This window comes from Mobula birostris, chromosome 31, assembly GCF_030028105.1.
Source record: "Mobula birostris isolate sMobBir1 chromosome 31, sMobBir1.hap1, whole genome shotgun sequence".
NCBI lineage: Eukaryota > Metazoa > Chordata > Chondrichthyes > Myliobatiformes > Myliobatidae > Mobula > Mobula birostris.
This window is the reverse complement of record NC_092400.1, coordinates 8,316,863-8,335,570: the sequence shown is the minus strand read 5'-3', so window position 1 is coordinate 8,335,570 and position 18,708 is coordinate 8,316,863. Positions and strand designations below refer to the sequence as shown.

The 18,708-nt window shown below is 39.3% G+C and overlaps 1 protein-coding gene across 4 annotated transcripts in view; it reads right to left on the bottom strand.

The window, feature by feature from the left end:
• taok3a (TAO kinase 3a) overlaps positions 1-18,708 on the bottom strand; it is a 116,576-nt gene that overhangs the window by 60,436 nt on the left and 37,432 nt on the right. For all 4 annotated transcript variants that reach the window (XM_072247955.1, XM_072247959.1, XM_072247956.1 and 1 more), the window contains exons 4-9: positions 14,370-14,441; positions 14,105-14,206; positions 12,960-13,005; positions 11,718-11,814; positions 1,733-1,846; positions 1,129-1,220 (exon numbers count right to left, since the gene is read on the bottom strand). In XM_072247955.1, the coding sequence (XP_072104056.1) occupies positions 1,129-1,220; positions 1,733-1,846; positions 11,718-11,814; positions 12,960-13,005; positions 14,105-14,206; positions 14,370-14,441 (523 nt within the window). The remainder of the gene's footprint in view (positions 1-1,128; positions 1,221-1,732; positions 1,847-11,717; positions 11,815-12,959; positions 13,006-14,104; positions 14,207-14,369; positions 14,442-18,708) is intronic.

Here is an 18,708-nt window from a genome sequence, read left to right as displayed (position 1 = left end):
CCTGAACATGAGTATGCAGCTGAAATAGCAAATTTAGCATCAAATTCATGTGGTTTGAAGCAATTCTTCAGCAAGCAGCTACAGCTTTCTGAAGAGCACCCTCTAAATCTATGTTCTTTATCATTAGGTAGGGCATGGAATACAGGTACCAGGGAACACCACCAAGCAAATGCCATCCCAACTTCGAAATGTGGCGACATTCCTTCTCATTGCCAATCAAATTCCTAGAGTATGATATAATTCTACTGTATGGACATTCACCAGACCAACTCGTGACTTCAGAAGGCAACTAACCACCATCTTTGCAAAGGCAATTTACAATGATATTAAAGGGTGCAGATGAATAGATCTCAGAACTCTAAGTATTCAATTCTGAGGTGAAACAATTAGCATAAAATATTATGTTAATTGCAACAATATTTTTAGTTTTAGTACAGAATAAAGTAATACATTCATTAAAATTATTGACTGACCAACAATTAAGGTGTTACAACAATTTTGGTCATTCCATCACTGAACGGTCATCAAAACCAAAGACTATAAGTTCAGCAGAAATATCAGTATTTCTTGATTTAAGGGACAGTGACAAAGGATCATTAATTTAAGCCAAAAAAGTGGTGCAGCTTGTGGAACTGCTGCCTCACAGTACAATAGAGCTGGATTCAACCATAACCTTAGGCACTATGCGGACAATGTGGATTTTTTTTGAGGATGCCGCAGTTTCCTCCTGCATCCCGATGCTTGGGCTGGTAGGTTCATTGGCCACTGTAAAAATGACCTTTGTACGTAAATGTGTGGTAGAAGCAGGGGTAAATTGAAAAACATGTGGGAAGAATTTTTAAAAATCATAATACAGAATAATATATATTGGCCTTGGGGGAGTATTTTGGAGCTGCACCTCTCTGGGACGCTATGTAATTCAGACTGACACATATCTGAAGATATGTCCACTTAACAGATTGGAGTAACAAAAACACTTTGCAGGTAGACAAGGGATTCACTATATGAACTTCGCCTAATGTTTTGAACAAGTATTATTACTAATTCATGGTCACTTCGGGGGAAAACGAAAAATGAAAATCATAAGATGCTAATGAATAAGTTATGTCATAAGGATGAAATACAAACCAAGTTCAATGCATGTAATCCCCAGAGACCACACATCTACTTTCCCATCATACTGTCCCTCATCCATAGCAAGAATCACTTCTGGGGCCATCCTGTAAAATATTACACATTAAGTTAATGAGGAAATCTTTCTACATTGTTAAACTGCATTAGTGCAGTAAAACAAATTTGAGTATGATGACCAAAATGAAGAGCTGTCAAAAATACCAAAAATACACATAAATATACACAGCTAGATTGCTCCGACCAATCATATTTTCCTCCGCTGTTAAAGACAATTACTTAAAGCAGCGAATGTAAATTGGTTTATTCTGTTCAACTGTACCATTGCTTAATCCCACTTTGCTCAAGGTTTTTTTTTAATGCAACACTGACCAGCGATTGAACCAGGTACTTTTCTGTTCTGTGGGACATGATAAATAGGGTAACTGGTGCAATAATTTGTAATAAATAACTTTACCAAATGTTATGGGTTTGCTGGAGTTAAATGGAAACATGCAGCACAAGCACATTTTAAAGATGACTGGGACAAAGCTCCAAAGTTTTACTGGTGTTTTTCTTAAGAGAGACCACAATACATTTCTTTTAATTATGTATTTCTTACCAGTAAGGTGTCCCAACAAAGGAGTTAGCAGGAGATACAATTGAGGCAGATCCAAAATCAGCCAGCTTAACTTGTCCTGGCTCGGTTAATAAAATGTTTCCTGCCTTTATGTCTCTGTAAAACAAAGATGTTAAAATTAACCTCCTATTTTGATCCTTTCAAATGATCTTTTTTAATAAAAATTTCATATTTGGCTAATTCTTTCATCCAGATCTTACTGAGAGTCAGCTCGGTGAGCTCTTGAATGTTCAGGTTCTCAGCTTGCACTTATAAAAATATCGTTCCAACCTCCTGTATACAAAACTAACTTGAAACTTCCATTCAATCTATATACTACTAGAACTCTCATGCTCTGTCTGTCTGTTTATGACCTCCAATTAGCACAAACGGTGCATTACAGCGGCATTTTTTTTTTGGCTAAATCGAATTAAAATGCGCTAACTTACAGAATGCAGGCAAAGTTCAGGGTTATATGTTCGTATAAAATTGCTCATTCGCCAAAAATCAACAGGCTGGCTTTCACCCGAGACCCGATTGGCCATCACGGAAATCGGTACGCGACAGCCAGACACATGTACATGGCCAGCCTCAGCAGCGACGCCTACCACAGCAAAAGGGCAGGGCAGCTCCATTTCGAGGGGTCACATTCTGCTCATCACTATCAGCATGTGCAGGATTGGGACAGATCTAACTGACACCCATCAATAAGAGATAATTAAATCTTATTGTAATGACATACTTTGAGACACCCATAAAACCCTTTGCTGAAGTCAAAGGACAGCAGTGACTAAATCACATCCATTTAGGAGAGTGCCAACCACATCATCAAGAATAATCAGCATCCTTTGGTGTTAGTGTTTCATATCTTCTATCCAGCATTAGGGTAAAAAAAAGTGGTCAGCCTAACTATGCCGCATGGAAAGGGAAGGGGGACATTATGGTCAAGAGATCACGCCAAACGTCGCCAGGAAGCAGCAAGGAAAGGGAGAGAACGAGAATCAGATGAGGCCAGGACCGCACGTCTTCAGAATCAAAGAGTCAGGACAAAAAAAGATGAGAGAAGAAGAGACAGAGGAGGAGAGGCATGCACGTCTCCAGGATCAGAGACAAACAACAAACAGCAGAACAGTTGAAAGGGCTGCATGTCTCCAGAATGACAACGAGGGGCACAAAGGTGGCAGAACAACACTCACAACACGCTGGAGAAACTCAGCAGGTCAGGCAGCATCCATGGAAATGATCAGTCAACGTTTCGGGCCGGAATCCTTCGTCAGGACTGAAGAGGGAGGAGGCAGAGGCCCTATAAAGGAGGTGGGGGGAGGGTAGGAAGGAGAAGGCTGGTAGGTGCCAGGTGAAAATCCAGTAAGGGGAAAGATAAAGGGGTGGGGGAGGGGAAGCAGGGAGGGGATAGGCAGGAAAGGTGAAGAAGGAATGGGGAAAGCACAATGGGTAGTAGAAGGAGGCGGAACCATGAGGGAGGTGATAGGCAGCTGGGGGAGGGGGCAGAGTGAAACAGGGAAGGGAAGGGGAGCGAATTACCAGAAGTTGAGGAATTCAATGTTCATACCAAGGGGCTGGAGACTACTCAGACGGTATATGAGGTGTTGCTCCTCCAACCTGAGTTTAGCCTCATCATGGCAGTAGAGGAGGCCATGTATGGACATATCTGAATGGGAATGGGAAGCAGAGTTGAAGTGGGTGGCAACCGGGAGATCCTGTCTGTTGTGGCAGACGGAGCAGAGGTGCTTGACGAAGCAGTCCCCCAATCTGCATCAGGTTTCCGATGTAGAGGACGCCACACCGGGAGCACCGGATGCAATAGATGACCCCAACAGATTCATAAGTGAAGTGTTGCCTCACCTGGAAGGACTATTTGGGGCCCTGAATGGTGGCAAGAGAGGAGGTGTAGGGACAGATGTAGCACTTACGCTTACAGGGATAAGCGCCGGGTGGGAGATCCGTGGGGAGGTACATGTGGACCAGGGAGTCGTGGAGGGAACAATCCCTGCGGAAAGCGGAGAGGGGTGGAGAGGGAAAGATGTGCTTAGTGGTGGGGTCCTGTTGAAGATGGTGGAAGTTGTGGAAGATAATGTGCTGAATCCGGAGGCTGGTGGGGTGGTAGGTGAGGACAGGGGGAACTCTGTCCCTGTTGTGGTGACAGGAGGATGGGGTGAGGGCTGAAATGCAGGAAATGGAGGAGATGCGGGCGAGGGCATCATTGATGACGGCAAAAGGGAAACCATGATCCTTAAAGAAAGAGGACATTTGAGATGTCCTGGATCGCAGATAAGCCAGAAATTATGCCATCAAAAGTGTCCTTCGTTAAACGTGGAGGAGCTATATTTGCTTTTCGTTGTTCTTCTTTAATAAACTGAGGTTTACTACTTCAGTTTCCAAAGCAAAGCGATACCAATAGCCTTCAGGAAAATTTAATGTTCATTCTGGTCACATCAGACTGCACTACCCTTCTCTCAAAGGGTGCCCCAACAGGTCACGCCGTTGTCTGGTACCAGTTAAACTTTGCACAGAGGGTTACTGTACTTGTGAGGGATCTTGGCTGCCAATTTTTTAGTACACAAAGTGTAACTACCCTTCCAGAATGCAGTAGATAGTTTTATCTGATATGGTTTTTGCCAAGAAAAACTAAATTTAATCTTTAAATGAGATAATTTTGTTGAGAAGGCAATGAGGAATTGGATAAAAAAAAAGTGAACAAAATATTATTGCTCATTGATAAATGGTTCAGTTTTAAAAGAAATGTTAATTCTGGAAATAAAACTCACAAGGCAGATAAAGGATGAAATCAATGGGCCAGCACGTCTGTATTTTTGAAAATCATTTAAGAACTACATCATTAAGATTTTACTCTACAAGGATTAACAAAAGATAAGCAACTGGCCATTTTCTGTGATGCAATGACAAATTTCTAGGGGCAGACGTTGTAGATCATTGGAATTCTTTAGATATCATTGTATGCTTAGTCAATGAGTGTATTCAACACAGAAAGCAACAGATTTTGGGCACAAGGTAAAACATCAAGTATACAGAATGCAGCAAAATGGAAGGAGGGTACAGAACTAGCCATGAAAACCAGAAGAGACCAAGGGGTATTTAGCTACCCACTAGTTCTATCATTACGATGTTGTGAAATGGCTTGCCAACAAGTGCCTAAATTGCTACAAAACAATGATAACTGAGTAAGGTATCAGAAAATCACTACCATCAGAAAAACAAAACAAAGTTGAAAAATGAAAAACAGCATTTTTAGAATCAAAATCAGGTTCATTATCACTGATATATGTTGTGAAATTTGTTGTGGCAGCTGTACAGTCCAAGACAAAAATACTATGCTACCAATAAAAATCAAATAAATGAATAGCTAAAGAGGAATAAGACAAGACTGGGAGACAGAGGCACAAAATTAGGCTATTCAGCCCATTGAGTCTGCTCTGCCATTCTATCATGACTGATTTATTTCCACCTCAACCCCATTCTCCTGGCTTCTCCCCGTAACCTTTCACACGCTTACTAATCAAGAACTTATCAACCTCCACTTTAAATATGACTTGGCCTCTACAGCCAACTGTAGCAATGAGTTCCACAGATTCACCACCCTCTGGATGAAGAAATTCTTCATGTCTGTTCTAAAGGGTCATCCTTGTATTCAGAGACAGCGCCCTCTGGTCCGAGGCTGCCCTACTACAGAAAACATCCTCTCAATCTAGACCTTTCAATACTCAAATCACAAACAAGAGAAAATCTGCAGATGCTGGAAATCCAAGCAACGCACACAAAAAGCTGGAGGAACTCAGCAAGCCAGGCAGCATCTATGGAAAAAAGCACGGTCGACATTTCGGGCTAAAACCCTTTGGCACTGATCCAGTTACAAAGAAGGCATGACAACAGCTATACTTCATTTGGAGTTTGAGGAGAACTGGTGTGTCACCGAAGACGCTTGCAAATATCTATACGTGTACCATGGAGAGCATTCAAACAGATTGCATCACCGTTTGGTATTCATGGATGTACAGGATCAGAACGTTATAAAATTAGCCAGCTCCATCATGGGCACTGGCCTCTCCACATCCAGGACACCTTGAAAAGGTGATGCCTCAAAAAAGGCATCACCCAGGACCATCAAAGAGGTGCTACAGGAGACTGAAGACAAACACTCAACATTTCAGGACACATTTTCCCCTTCCGCATCAGTTTTCTGAATGGACAGTAAACCCATGAACACTACATCAGCATTTTCCCCTCTTTTTGCACTTATTATATTTTATTTTTATACACACACATACACAGGAAACATCCTCTCCACATCCACTTGATCAAGGCTTTTCACCAATTGATAGGGTTCAATGAGGTCACCCTTCATTTTTCTGAACTCCAGTGAATATAGGCCTGGAGCCATCAAATGCTCTTCATATGACAAGCCATTCAATCCTAGAATCATTTTCGTAAACCTCCTTTGAACCCACCCAGTTTCAGCACAACTTTTCTAAGATAATGGGCCCAAATTTGCTCACAATACTCCAAGTGAGGCCTCACCACTGCTCTATAAGGTCTCAACATTACATCCTTGCTTTTAAATTCTAGTCCTCTTGAAATGAATGCTAACATCGCATTTGCCTTATCATCTGCAAATTAATCTTTAGGGAATCCTGCACAAGGCCTCCCAAGTTCATTTGCAGCTCAGTTTTTTTTTGTATTTTCTCTCCATTTAGAAAATAGTCAACCCTTTCACTTCTTCTACTAAAGAGCATGACCATACAACTTCCTAACACTGTACTCCATCAGCCACTTCTTTTCCCATTCTCCTAATCTCTCTAAGTCCTTCTGCAGCCTCTCTACTTCCTCAAAACTACCTGCCCCTCCACCTATCTTCACATCGTCTGCAAACTTTGCAACAAAGCCATGTCTCCAACTGTCTGCAATCTCTCATTCTGCAGACAATCTTGGCCTCTCCTTTGAAAAGATCATCTTGGCCTCTGCTTTGGAAAAAAGAATCCTCTTAGTGAGACAAGCACTTCCAAAATATTTTCACAGTACTGGCTTTGGAGACTATGCATGTTGTTTAGTATGTCACCATGACTGCCCAGTCTCTGCAAACCACAAGTTGCTCTTCATGCCAAGAAGCATCAAATCACTGCATCTGGTGCCTTTCATTTCCTTGTAATGGTTTGCTTGTACACTCTATCCTCGTTTCGACGCATAATGTGAATAATTATTTAAATGGAGAAAATAGGGATGCGTTCTGGAGGCTTCCTAAATATGTTTTATCTGTAATTTATTCACATTTTCATACCAATACAACACAAAAGCAATACCACAATGCAGCATTCGTATTATATTTCATCAATTTGAGGTAATATTCATAGAAAGTTAACATACTAGGGTGTACAGTACAGTACTCACCAACAGTGGCAGGTGAGTTTGCTCCGGGAGATGAATGGTTGTTGTGGTGTCAGGCAGCTTTACATGGATAACGTGGATGATTGTGTGTCGTCAGGATCATCAAGGACAGCAAGGGGTGAAGGAAGACTCACAGAACTCTCAGTACTGCCGGCAGCAGGAGATGACACCGGTTTGAAGAAAGTGGTGAGGGTTGTTTGCTTGGCAGCATTTTGTTTTTCAGCATAAATTTGTTTGTAGGGAAGAAGGGATGACTACAGGGAACGACTGAAATGCTGACTCCGTTCTAAACTTGGGTCCATGTCCATCGACATTTGTGCCAAGTGTTTCCTAGCCTTAAAAAAATTCTGTCAGTTGCTTCACCGTAAAATCCTTCACCTGCAACTCAACACTTCCTTATTAATCGTTGTTATCACCTTTAGTCTGAGTTAAACGCAGAAGGTCATCCACAGTTCAATCTTCATCATGAGAATCCAGGAGTCCTACCACGTCAGCAGTCTTGAGATCTGAGAATCCTTCCCCACCAATTTTACAGCTCAGGACCACACAATCCTGGACAGCTGCAGTGAAGGCTGGAAACCCCTTGAAGGTGTGCACACACTCCACCCAAATTGATTTCCACGTTCCATTGAGAGTGGAAGACCTGACCTCTTTCCAGGATTCATCAGTGTTGTTGATGGCATGTCTGATATTGAAGGACTTCCACCATTCCCTCACCGTTGGTAAACTCCCAGGATTTTCAAAATCGTCTGTTGCTTGCAGCATCTGAGAGATAGTTCGCAATAAAAAAAAATACACCTTGAATGTGGATATCACACCTTGGTCGAATGGTTGAATCAGCGATGTTGTGTTAGGCAGCAGGAAACGCACTGTTATGTTAGGATGAATGCTGTCCAAATGTTTAGGATGGGCTGGCGCATTGTCAAGCAACAAAAGAACTTTAAAGGCAAGATTCCGTTCCCAGCAGTAGTGTTCAGCCTCAACAGCAAAATGATTAGCAAACCAATCTTCAAAGATTTGACCAGTGACCCATGCTTTCTTGTTAGCTGCCCAGTGGACAGGAAGCATATTCCTACTTCAACCCTTAAGAGCATGGGGGTTTAGCGAATGGTAAACTAAGAGAGGCTTTATCTTACAGTCTCCTTCGGCACAGGAACACATAAGCAAAGTCAATCTATCCTTTGCAGTTTTTTCATCCTTACTTATGTAAGTGTGTTTCAGCATACGCTTCCAAAAAAGCCCAGTCTCGTCTGCATTAAACACCTCCTTTGGTGTGATGCCTAACTCAGCTATCAAAGCTCGCAACTGCACAGGGTAGAGTTCAGCAGCTTTGTGGTCAGCACTGGCTTGCTCACCACGCACGGCTAAGTTGTGAAGCCTGTGACGATTAACAAACTTAGAAAACCAACCCTACTTGCATTAAAGCTAACAATATCACTTGACACTTCCTCACTAGCCTCTGAACAAAAGTGACCATAAATTTCCAAAGCTTTCACATGAAGATGATCGGAAGTAAGTGTTGTTTTTTTCTTTGTTTCATGCTCAATGTACAAACTCAACATTTTCTTCATTTTTGTCATAATCCAGTTACGCAGTTTGGTAAGAATCTTTGAAGACACTTGTGATGAATCAATCACTGCACTTTTTACTTTCTCAGCATTTTTCTTTATGTTTCTGATCGTGGACTCACCTAGGCCGAAGTAGCATCCCAGAGCTGTGTTACCTTCACCCGACGCCGCCCTGTTTATAATTTCCAACTTTTTCTCAAGCGTTAAAGCAGTTCTCTGCCGCTTGGCTGATGGCCCAGGACTTGACATCGGCCGCTTAGGAGGCATAGTTAAATATTTCAAGCACAAAATCAGTGCACCGTAGGTAAAAAGAACAAAAGTCTAAGAGTGCAAGATCGCACATCCGCACGTTGCCAAAACTAACGCGAGACTGGCGGGAGTGAGACTGTGAGGCATGTGCACATGACTTGTATTGGCGGGAAAGCAGTGCTCCTCATCCCAACAGTGAAACTGTGAGGCGTGTGCACGTGACTTGTATTGGCGGGAAAGCAGTGCTCCTCGCATAACTGTGAGTTTTGGACGCATATAACGGGACGTTGGGAAAAACAGGTTCCTCGTATAACTGTGAATCCGCAATGTCTGAAGACGCATATAACGAGCATAGGGTGTATTATGAAAAATAGTCATTTGCACCATCTACTGGACGAGTGCAACATTTACAGCTGATTTTAAATACACTCACAACATCATGACAGTAAATGGATCCTGCTGTGACCTCCACCAGAGGGAGTATTCATCTTCCCAACTGACTTCATCTATTAGCTGTGTTGAATAAACAGCACAGTCAGTTCCCAGTAAAATACTCACTCACTATATACCTTCTCTAACTGAGCAGCTAAGATATAATATTATTCCTTCCTGCATGCTGTGTGGCACAGATCAACTCAAGCACCATCTTAAATTCAAAAAGACAAAGACTTAAGATTGTTTCGCTTTGATTTTTTTGTACAAATTTGACAAACCCCATCTCTTACTGATCACTTGGTTTATGTTATCTGGATCTACTGAAGCTTTATACAGTATGTCCCATCTGTAATGCTTAGAGCTCGTCTTACTGGAGAGGAGAGACATGAACAATTGCGCAACTTGCTCAGTAACTTCTGCAACTGCCTGTTTTTGGGTCATTAAGTTGCAGTGTCTTCCCAATCCCATCCTCCATCTACACAGATGGACTAATGCAGACAAGAAAAGAGATCATTTGAAACCTCAAGTGTTGGGATATTGAAAAAGTGCAGTCAACAGAACAGTGGTACATATAAACATAGCAATGTTCAAGTTACATTATGAAATGAACTTCATGATCTATCACCGTATGTAAGGCACTTCCTCTATTCTCCACCAACGTTCAGTTCCACGTTTATAAACCTCTTACTCAAGGGTGAAAGCAACTCATTTCCCACCTAGACTTTATTTCACTTACTTGTACTGAATGCAATAGCCACTCTCTAATTGTCATCTTACTTTCCTTTCCAACGCTCTTATCTCCTTTAAGATGATTATCCATACTCCAATTTTTGACTCATTATACTTCCATTCCATTTCTTGCACTAAAGGCAGCATACAAAAACTCTCTGCAGAAGTGAGTTGTCAATATCCGGACAAATAATGCTGGCCAAATTCCTATCAGAATCTAACAACAAAGCATAATGCAAGCGATGGAACAAGAAATTTCCCCAAAGCTGCATTTGGTCCCTGAAATTACTTTTTTTCCATCTGATTATTTACTTCCTATAGCTAATTATGTGGTAGCTGTATTTTCAGTAAAACAGGTAAAATGGAGTAATTGCTCCTTTTAACTTCCTATTATACAAGTTAAGATTCCTCTGTTTAAACCAGTTAACAACTGCATTTTGCAAGACCAAATTAGGGAAACATTGCAATTATAGAATTTCCATTCCATCCTTGAGAATACTTTCTGATCCAAGCACAGGTAATCATTATTATTACCTAAGCAAATCCCATTCCTCCATCAAATGTCTTCTAACCTTGCTGCCCCTGAGCTTAGCAACATTTTGAATTTGTATTTCTGTAATCCCTTCAAGCTCTACATTAAAAACCCATACCCCATTTCAGCGTCATTTGCCCTCTCAACTTTAATACGCTTCAAGTTTTTTTTCTGCTGCCCAAACCCCAAGCTCATTGGAAGTTTTCTGTTATATCCTGGTATTTAATTACTCTTGTAAACTGGTGGAATATTTGGAATATTGAATTGTATCCCTACTTTTCACTTTTGCTGTAGAGAATACTTCCTCCAGTTTTAGTCATATCAGAAGAAATATATATTTATATTTGAAAGCAGGTAACTGCAGTGATTTAATGTGCAAGGATTACAGACCTCTATATCCTTTAAATCTCAAAGGGAAATGGTTAAAAGGGTTATTTAAAATTCTGAATATAAAGAGTTTGTTGCTTAAATAAATATTGAAGGTATTGCAACTAGGCTTAGAGAAGAAAACAATATCAGTAAATAAAGTTATACGCAGATTGCAATAGATATTATCTTCTCTATAACTTCACTAGATTAATCAATTAAAATCTAGTACCAAAAATATTAGGGTTATTGAAAACAATGTATTGCTACTGTCATGTACGAAAGGAAGGGATCTTGTTTTCTTATCTGTGATATTTCTGAGTCAGATTCACAATGGAGCAACAAACTACCTGCCCGAGGGACTCAGCAAGTTGACCAGTATCTGTGAGGAAAGGAACTATTGATGTTTTGAGTCAAAACCCTCCATCAGATTGATAACAACATAGAAAAAAGACGTGGCATATCAAATCCGTGCTTGCTCTCTATACAGTGATCCAACCAGTTCCATTAACCCGCTCTATCTTCACAGTCCTGCAGTCATGCTTCTTTCCAGTGCTTATCTCATTTCCTTTCTAGATCACTGATCATCACTTCCACTATCACATGTAATTATAGATACTTAATTCATTAGTTCAACCTTTAGAGGACAGATCACATTCTTTTGATTTTTTTTTCCGCTATAATTTCTCACCTATGTATCAAATTATGAGAATGCAGGTAGGCCAGCCCCTGCAAGGCACCATGGGTAATGGCAGCAATCTCCACTTCCTGAAGTGGTTTCTTGTGAACTAAGGAGAAAGCATTTGTTTTCAAAGTTAGAATCTCTTTTCATGTATAGGCTTCTATACTACAAATTGCTCATAATAAAATTCTTTAAAGAAAATGAGTTGCAAAACTCAATGAGAAATAACATTATACGACGCAATGCAATCATAGAGGGTTTTAACTTCCCTTTGGCTCAGAGTTCACTTAAAGCATTACTTCAAAGCAAAAAAAATTAAGCCAATATTTTTACTGAAGATTTATTAAATTTAAATCTGCCATTTTTTTTGCAGTCAAGTTTTTGGGTGATGATGCCAGTGCTATTAAAATGTACATTCCATCAAACAATTCTAGATCAACAGGTGCATCAACAGGTGATGGAACTGTAACTTTAGCAAACTACTTTATATCTACGCACAACTTTAAACGTGCATTTTATATATCCAATAATATAAAAAACAGACTGAAATCAAATACCACATTTATCTGAACCAAATCAGATACTTGCATATTTGGAAAGTAATCATATAAAACTATTTACATGTGCCTAAAAATTAAAAACTAAATCTGAAGTACTCATTCAGGGAGCTCAACAGATTTGTGGATATTAACAGAATCAAGGGAAATGGGGTGCCTGAAAATCAAATTAATGAAGACGATAAGCCATAACCTTGTTGAACAAGAGGACCCAGTTACAAGAGGCCCATCATTTCATAATGCGGTTTGAAGACATTTCTTTCCAGATAATAATTAATCTCTGGAATTCTCATTCCCAGATAGCTATTAAGACTAGGTTGCTAGAAATATATAAAGTTGAGGTAGATAAATTTTGGAACATTGAGGAATTTAAAGCTAAAAGAAGCTACCACAAAAGAACAGTTCAGGCCTGGGTTAAATTGGCCATGATCATATTGAATGGAGTGAACTGGCCTACTCCTGCACCTATCTTCTTGTGAGTTTGATGAGGGGTGGAGCATACTCCTGCTCCCAATTTTTCTGTAATTTTAAAAAATGTACTATTTTGTAACCTGATTATTCTTTATTACCAAGTCAGGAATTTTAAAAATCTATTATTTTTATGATGGAAATTTAAGAGCTGTTCTGCACTGCACATTAAAATCTGATTTCGACCCACAGTAAAATCTTTCAATGCTTACTTAATGGCACTTACCTTCCAGTAAATCAGAAGTTGATCCTAGGCAGTATTCCATAACCATCTGAAATTAAAAATACTTAAGGATTACTTGCTTATACAAAATACTTAATGCATACAAGATTTTTTATATCAAAATAAAGAAAATGGACAATTACATTTTTTGAAAAAGAAAACATGAAGAGTTGCATTGAAAATGCAGTCCGAAACAGGTTTCTCAGTATCAATAGCTATAGAAAATTTATGCGCATATGAGCCTCTTTCTTCTCATCCTAAAAGTAGGCACCTTTTCCTATCATTTTTATCTATATGCTTTTTGATGCATTTCCTACTATTTTGACACTTATTCCTTATAGTAGAATATTCATATTCTGCATACAATGAAGGTTCTCCCTAGTTTTCTTCAGGAAGAGGGATAACAAGTAGTTTACAAGTTTTTAAAGTGAAGAATGCTTTAAAAAAAAAACATATGGGATACTCATACACTAAATATTGCATACACTGGAATTCAAATACAAAAAAAATAAAAAATGCTGAAATATTTATAAGGATCCCACGGAGCAAGGAATACTCAGGCAATGAGCTGTCATTATAAAAGGAAGAATTTGGAGATGTTTATTTCATAAATGTCCAGACATGGAGGGAAAAAAAGCCATTAAAGATGAGATTTTTAAAAAAGGCCTGGAATTAGTTAACTAACAGACAAGGACGCTCGTGTAAGTGAGGTTTTGATGGCGTGGTCAGTGGAATAAGTGGTGAAGTTAAAAAAATTGATTTAAGATGAGCTGTTAATAGCTAGAACGGAACCTTAACAACTGTGTGCAAGGCAAAACAAATGTTATTTTCTGCCATTAGTGAAATAAATGCTGAGTTTTGAAGGTTATAATGTGTTTAGTTAAAATGTGTAAGGCTTTCTTTCTATCTACAATGGAAGAGTGAAGGAAGCTATGGACAAGGAAGACTTGTATTTCCAACAGTTTTACTTTTTTTAAAAAAACACTGACTGAAAAGATGTTGTTAAGATAAACGGACATCAAAATACCTTCCTCAGCAAAATGTGTCTATCATCTATTCATGATTCACATGGTAACTCTGAATAGCAAGAAGTCTATATTTAGCACTTACAGTTTAACCATATAAAATTCGATAGCTTTGCAACATACCCAGGCAGTGTGTTCTTTTAGGTAGCAACCTTTGTATTCTATGGTATTTGGATGTTTCAGCTGGCGTAAAAATCTTACTTCTTTGATTATATCCTGCCATTTCTGAAAAAAAAATATTAGTTGTATTGTTACTGTAAAATGGATCGGCTGGGCATTTTTGGAGATTTAATCACAAAAATTAGAAATGTATTAAATGTCACTGGTAATCCCTTAGCAGTATGTGAGAAAAATAGGCTTTAAAACAAACAAACCTGAATTTTCTTACCTCTGTTATTTGTTTACCACTATACGACATTTTCTTAACTGCCACCACCTCAGATGTGCGAGCATTTCTGGCCTTGAGATCAAATACATAAACATAATATGTTTTAAAAGTAACATGACAACATCCAAATATAGGTGACAGAAACCATTACCATTCCTAATCAAAACCATATAAGACAAGTAAACATTTTCATTCAGCCACCCACAATTTCGAGAGCTATACTCAAAATACTCAAAAATCCTGTCTACATCAGCATGCTTCATTGTATAACTATTCGTCATACATAGCACAATTTAACTTATATTTCCAACCACTAAATGTTTCGATAAGATATGAAATCCTGCAGAGGCAATCTATTGCTACCACACCGAGTCTATTATGCAAATACAAACACACCCCAGTGCAGACTTCATAAATGCTAATCAACAAAAATTACATGCTTCTCTATCCATTGATGCTGCCCGACCTGCTGAGTGTTTTCAGCTTCTGCTTTTACTCCATAAATTCTATTGTCAGCACCCTTTGAAACTGAAACAAGTGAAGATGTACATTATTCCAGTAAAGCATTCCAGTTTGACTTGATCAACATCAGAATAACATAGATATCTCAAAACTGAGGAAAATTAGTCACTCACCTAAAATGAAATAAATATTACTTAAAAGTTGATAGTTAATGTGCAGTAGACAGTGTAAGTGATGATGCTTTCAACAGCAACAATTAATTCTATTGGCAATTTGGGAAATGACAAATGCCCAAATCACCTAATCTATTACAACAAAATGACAAAATGAGCACAACCACATAACTGCATGGTACTTCAGCAAACTGGAAAAGGCAAGATTATACATGAGAAACATTAATGAGGATTTGATGCCTCTTTTGTAACAAGAGTTAAATTGGAATGCCTTTCTGGTGAAAAACTTCAAGGATGTTATTTTTATAAAAAAAACACAATGGATAAATCAAGTGGAGATAACCTGTCACCAAAGGCAAAATCAATGACTTTGACTGTTAACTTGGACTGCATCTTCCAAGCAGCTACAGATGCTCTATTTCTTTTTCTTTTCAGGCAGGAATTGACCAATTTACTGAAGCCAAAAGAAAATCAGGGACAGTCCACTTCTTAGGCAGCCAGTAGACAGCAGTGGCTTACCATGCAGCAGGGAGTTTAACTGCCCTGTTTATGCATCAGCAGGAAGGCTTTCCTTTAAACAATTCAGGGTATGGCAATAGGTTTCAGCTAGCAGCTGCTCCAAGTGGACAGAAGTCTCTGACTGAGAGAGAACTTTTAGAAAAATAAATGGCTGTTTATAGAGATAGAGCAGTAACCTTAGGGAATAGTGGTGAATTTGGGTGCTGTGCTAAAGGGATGGCAACAGTGCAGGTGGGAACAAGAAAAGCAGAAGATAGGCACAAAAAATTTTAGTATTTATCTTTGCTTATGCTTTTATTTTGGATGAAGTTCATCGCATGGCTTATTCTTGGACTGAAAAAAAAGGACAGAATTGTGAAATATTTCCCACATATTTCATATCAAGTCATCTTGGAGAACCAAAAAATTACTCATGAACATTGTGCCAGGAGATAGTCATGCAAGTTCCCGTTCAAGCTTAGGGCTGGCATAGCCCACCCAACTCTGCAGAATTTGGTACGGTTCCCTGAACTTCAGGGAGATGCAAAAAGCGATGAGTGGAGGCAACATCTGATTAGATGTTAAAAGTGGGTTACATAAACTAATATAAACCAATATCATTGGAAAGGATACTGAATGTTTCAGGATCAGTGATAGCCCTTTTCTGTGACTTCAGTTAGTTTGAATCATACAGCAGTGAAAAAAGTCTTCAGCCCACAAAGTCCACATCAAACATTAAGCACCGAGTTACACTAATCCGATTATTTTTAAAATTGTTGTGATAGTCCTCTTAATTAACTCCAGCCTTCCCCCACTATTCACCTATATTCTAACAGGAATTCATAGTGGCCAATTAACCGAGCAAATCTGTGGGATATGAGATGAGACCAGAGCACCTGGAGGGAGCCAACATTGTCACAGAGAGAACATACAAATTCAACACAATAGTACCAGACGTCAGAAGTAAAGCCAGGTCGCTGGAACTACAAATCAGCAGATTTACTAGCTCTGCTGTCATACACTGAGTGGTCCTTTGGCTCCTCACACAGGCTGTCATCCTTAAAATATAAAGATGGCCAGCTTTCAAAAACCAGGAGCAAATACCAAAGCCGATTCTATCTTCCATTGATTGTTTACTCATTTAACATAACAGTACTGACTAATTTCACTCTCTCTCTCTCTCAAAGCTTCTCCTGAACAGCAAAAGAAAATTCCCACAATGACTATAACCAGCCAACTCAGCACAGACCAGAAGAAAAAGTCTGAACAGTTGTTCCAGGTTATGGCTCCATACCAGTGTATCAATATGCTTCAGAACTATTTAGCAATGGAGAGAACATAAGTGGGAAAGTGGGGGGGGGGGGGGTGGAGGGTGGTTCTTTCATGGTGAACAGCGAATCTCTGATCTAGCAGAACCGCTGAGAAAAATAACTGATCAAAACACAGCTATCTGGGAGCAAAGAATCCCAATACATACAAGTAGAATTTAATATCGAAATTAATTTCTACGAGCCAAGAAATTCATATTAGTGGAAGCCTAAGCCAAATGCAGGTATGGCTTGTGAGAATGTTGAAAATACTTCTCAAAGTTTGTAGTTTAGAACTGCACAAATACTGTGTAATGCTTTGGCTATACTCTGATAGTTCAATACAATGATATTGAAGAACAACCAATAAAAAATACAGATGGGCCTGTTCCTGTGCTGTACTGTTCTATGCTCTATTAAATTTAGTTCTCTTATTGAAATCATTGTTATATAAAGGCCCACTAGTGCCTTTACTTCCTGAGAAAACTAAAGAAATTTGGCCTGTCCCCTAAAACTTCCACTAATTTTTTTAGATGCACAGTAGAAAGCATTCTTCTGGGGTGTATCACAACCTGGTATGGAAGTTGTCCTGGCCAAGACCGAAAGAAACTGCAGAAGATCGTGAACACGGTGCAGCACATCACACAAACCAATCTTCCGTCCGTGGACTCACTTTACACCGCATGCTGTCAGAGCAGTGCTGCCAGGATAATCAAGGACACGAACCACCCAGCCAACGCACTTTTCGTCCCTCTTCTCTCTGGGAGAAGACTCAGGAGCTTGAAGACTCGTACGGCCAGATTTGGGAACAGCTTCTTTCCAGCTGTGATAAGACTGCTGAACGGATCCTGACCCAGATCTGGGTCGCACCCTCCAAATATCTGGACCTGCCTCTCGTTTTTTTTGCACTACCTTACTTCCCATTTTTCTATTTTCTACTTATGGTTTATAATTTAAATTTTTAATATTTACTAATTATAACTATTTTAAATATTTAATATTTGTAATCCAGGGAGTGTGAAGTGCAGAATCAAATATCGCTGTGATGATTGTACATTCAAGTACCAATTGTTTGGCGACAATAAAGTATGAAGTATTAAGTATATTTTGAAAAGCAGGCTCTCCAAGCACTCATCCCTGTAAAATTCTCCTGGCTACTGCTTGGCATCACAAAAAAAAAACTCATTTACTTTTCTCTCCATTTTCTTCTATTAATCACCTTTCTCTTCAGCTAGTATTGATTCAGATTCAGGTTCAAATTTATCTCATATAAATGGAAATATGCAGTAAAATGTGCCATTTGCATTAACAACCAATGCACTCAAGGATGACCTGTGTGCAGCTTACAAGTGTCAGCATTCCAGTTCCAACACAGCATGTTCACAATGCTTGGCAGAACAAAACACAACAAACAACAAATGTACAACAGCAAAACAAGTTTTGTCCTCCCTCCCAGCCTCCCACACACATGGACAGTTCTCCAAACTCCAAGACAGGTTTCTGGTCTCCAGCCATCAAGCTTTGAACATTAACCCCAATCCAAATTCTTTAATTTTGTACACTTGACTCTTACTTGGGACTTTTTCAAATGCTTTCTGAAAATCCAATTACACTACATCCTCTGGTTCACTGTTATCTATTCTACCAGTTACCTTACCAAAAAGACTCCTATGTGCTTTGTGAAATATTATGTTTCTTTCATAAATTCGGATCGACTTTGTTTAATCTTGCTGATAGCTTTTGAGTACTGTTATCAAATCCTTTGTAAACCCATTATTGGTCTAATGAGTCTGTAGTTGTCTTTGTCTCCCTTCCCACTTTGTTAAATAGAGCAGTTACAATTGCCACCCTACAACCTGCAGGAACCATTCCATAACGTGCAGAATTTTGGAAGATAAT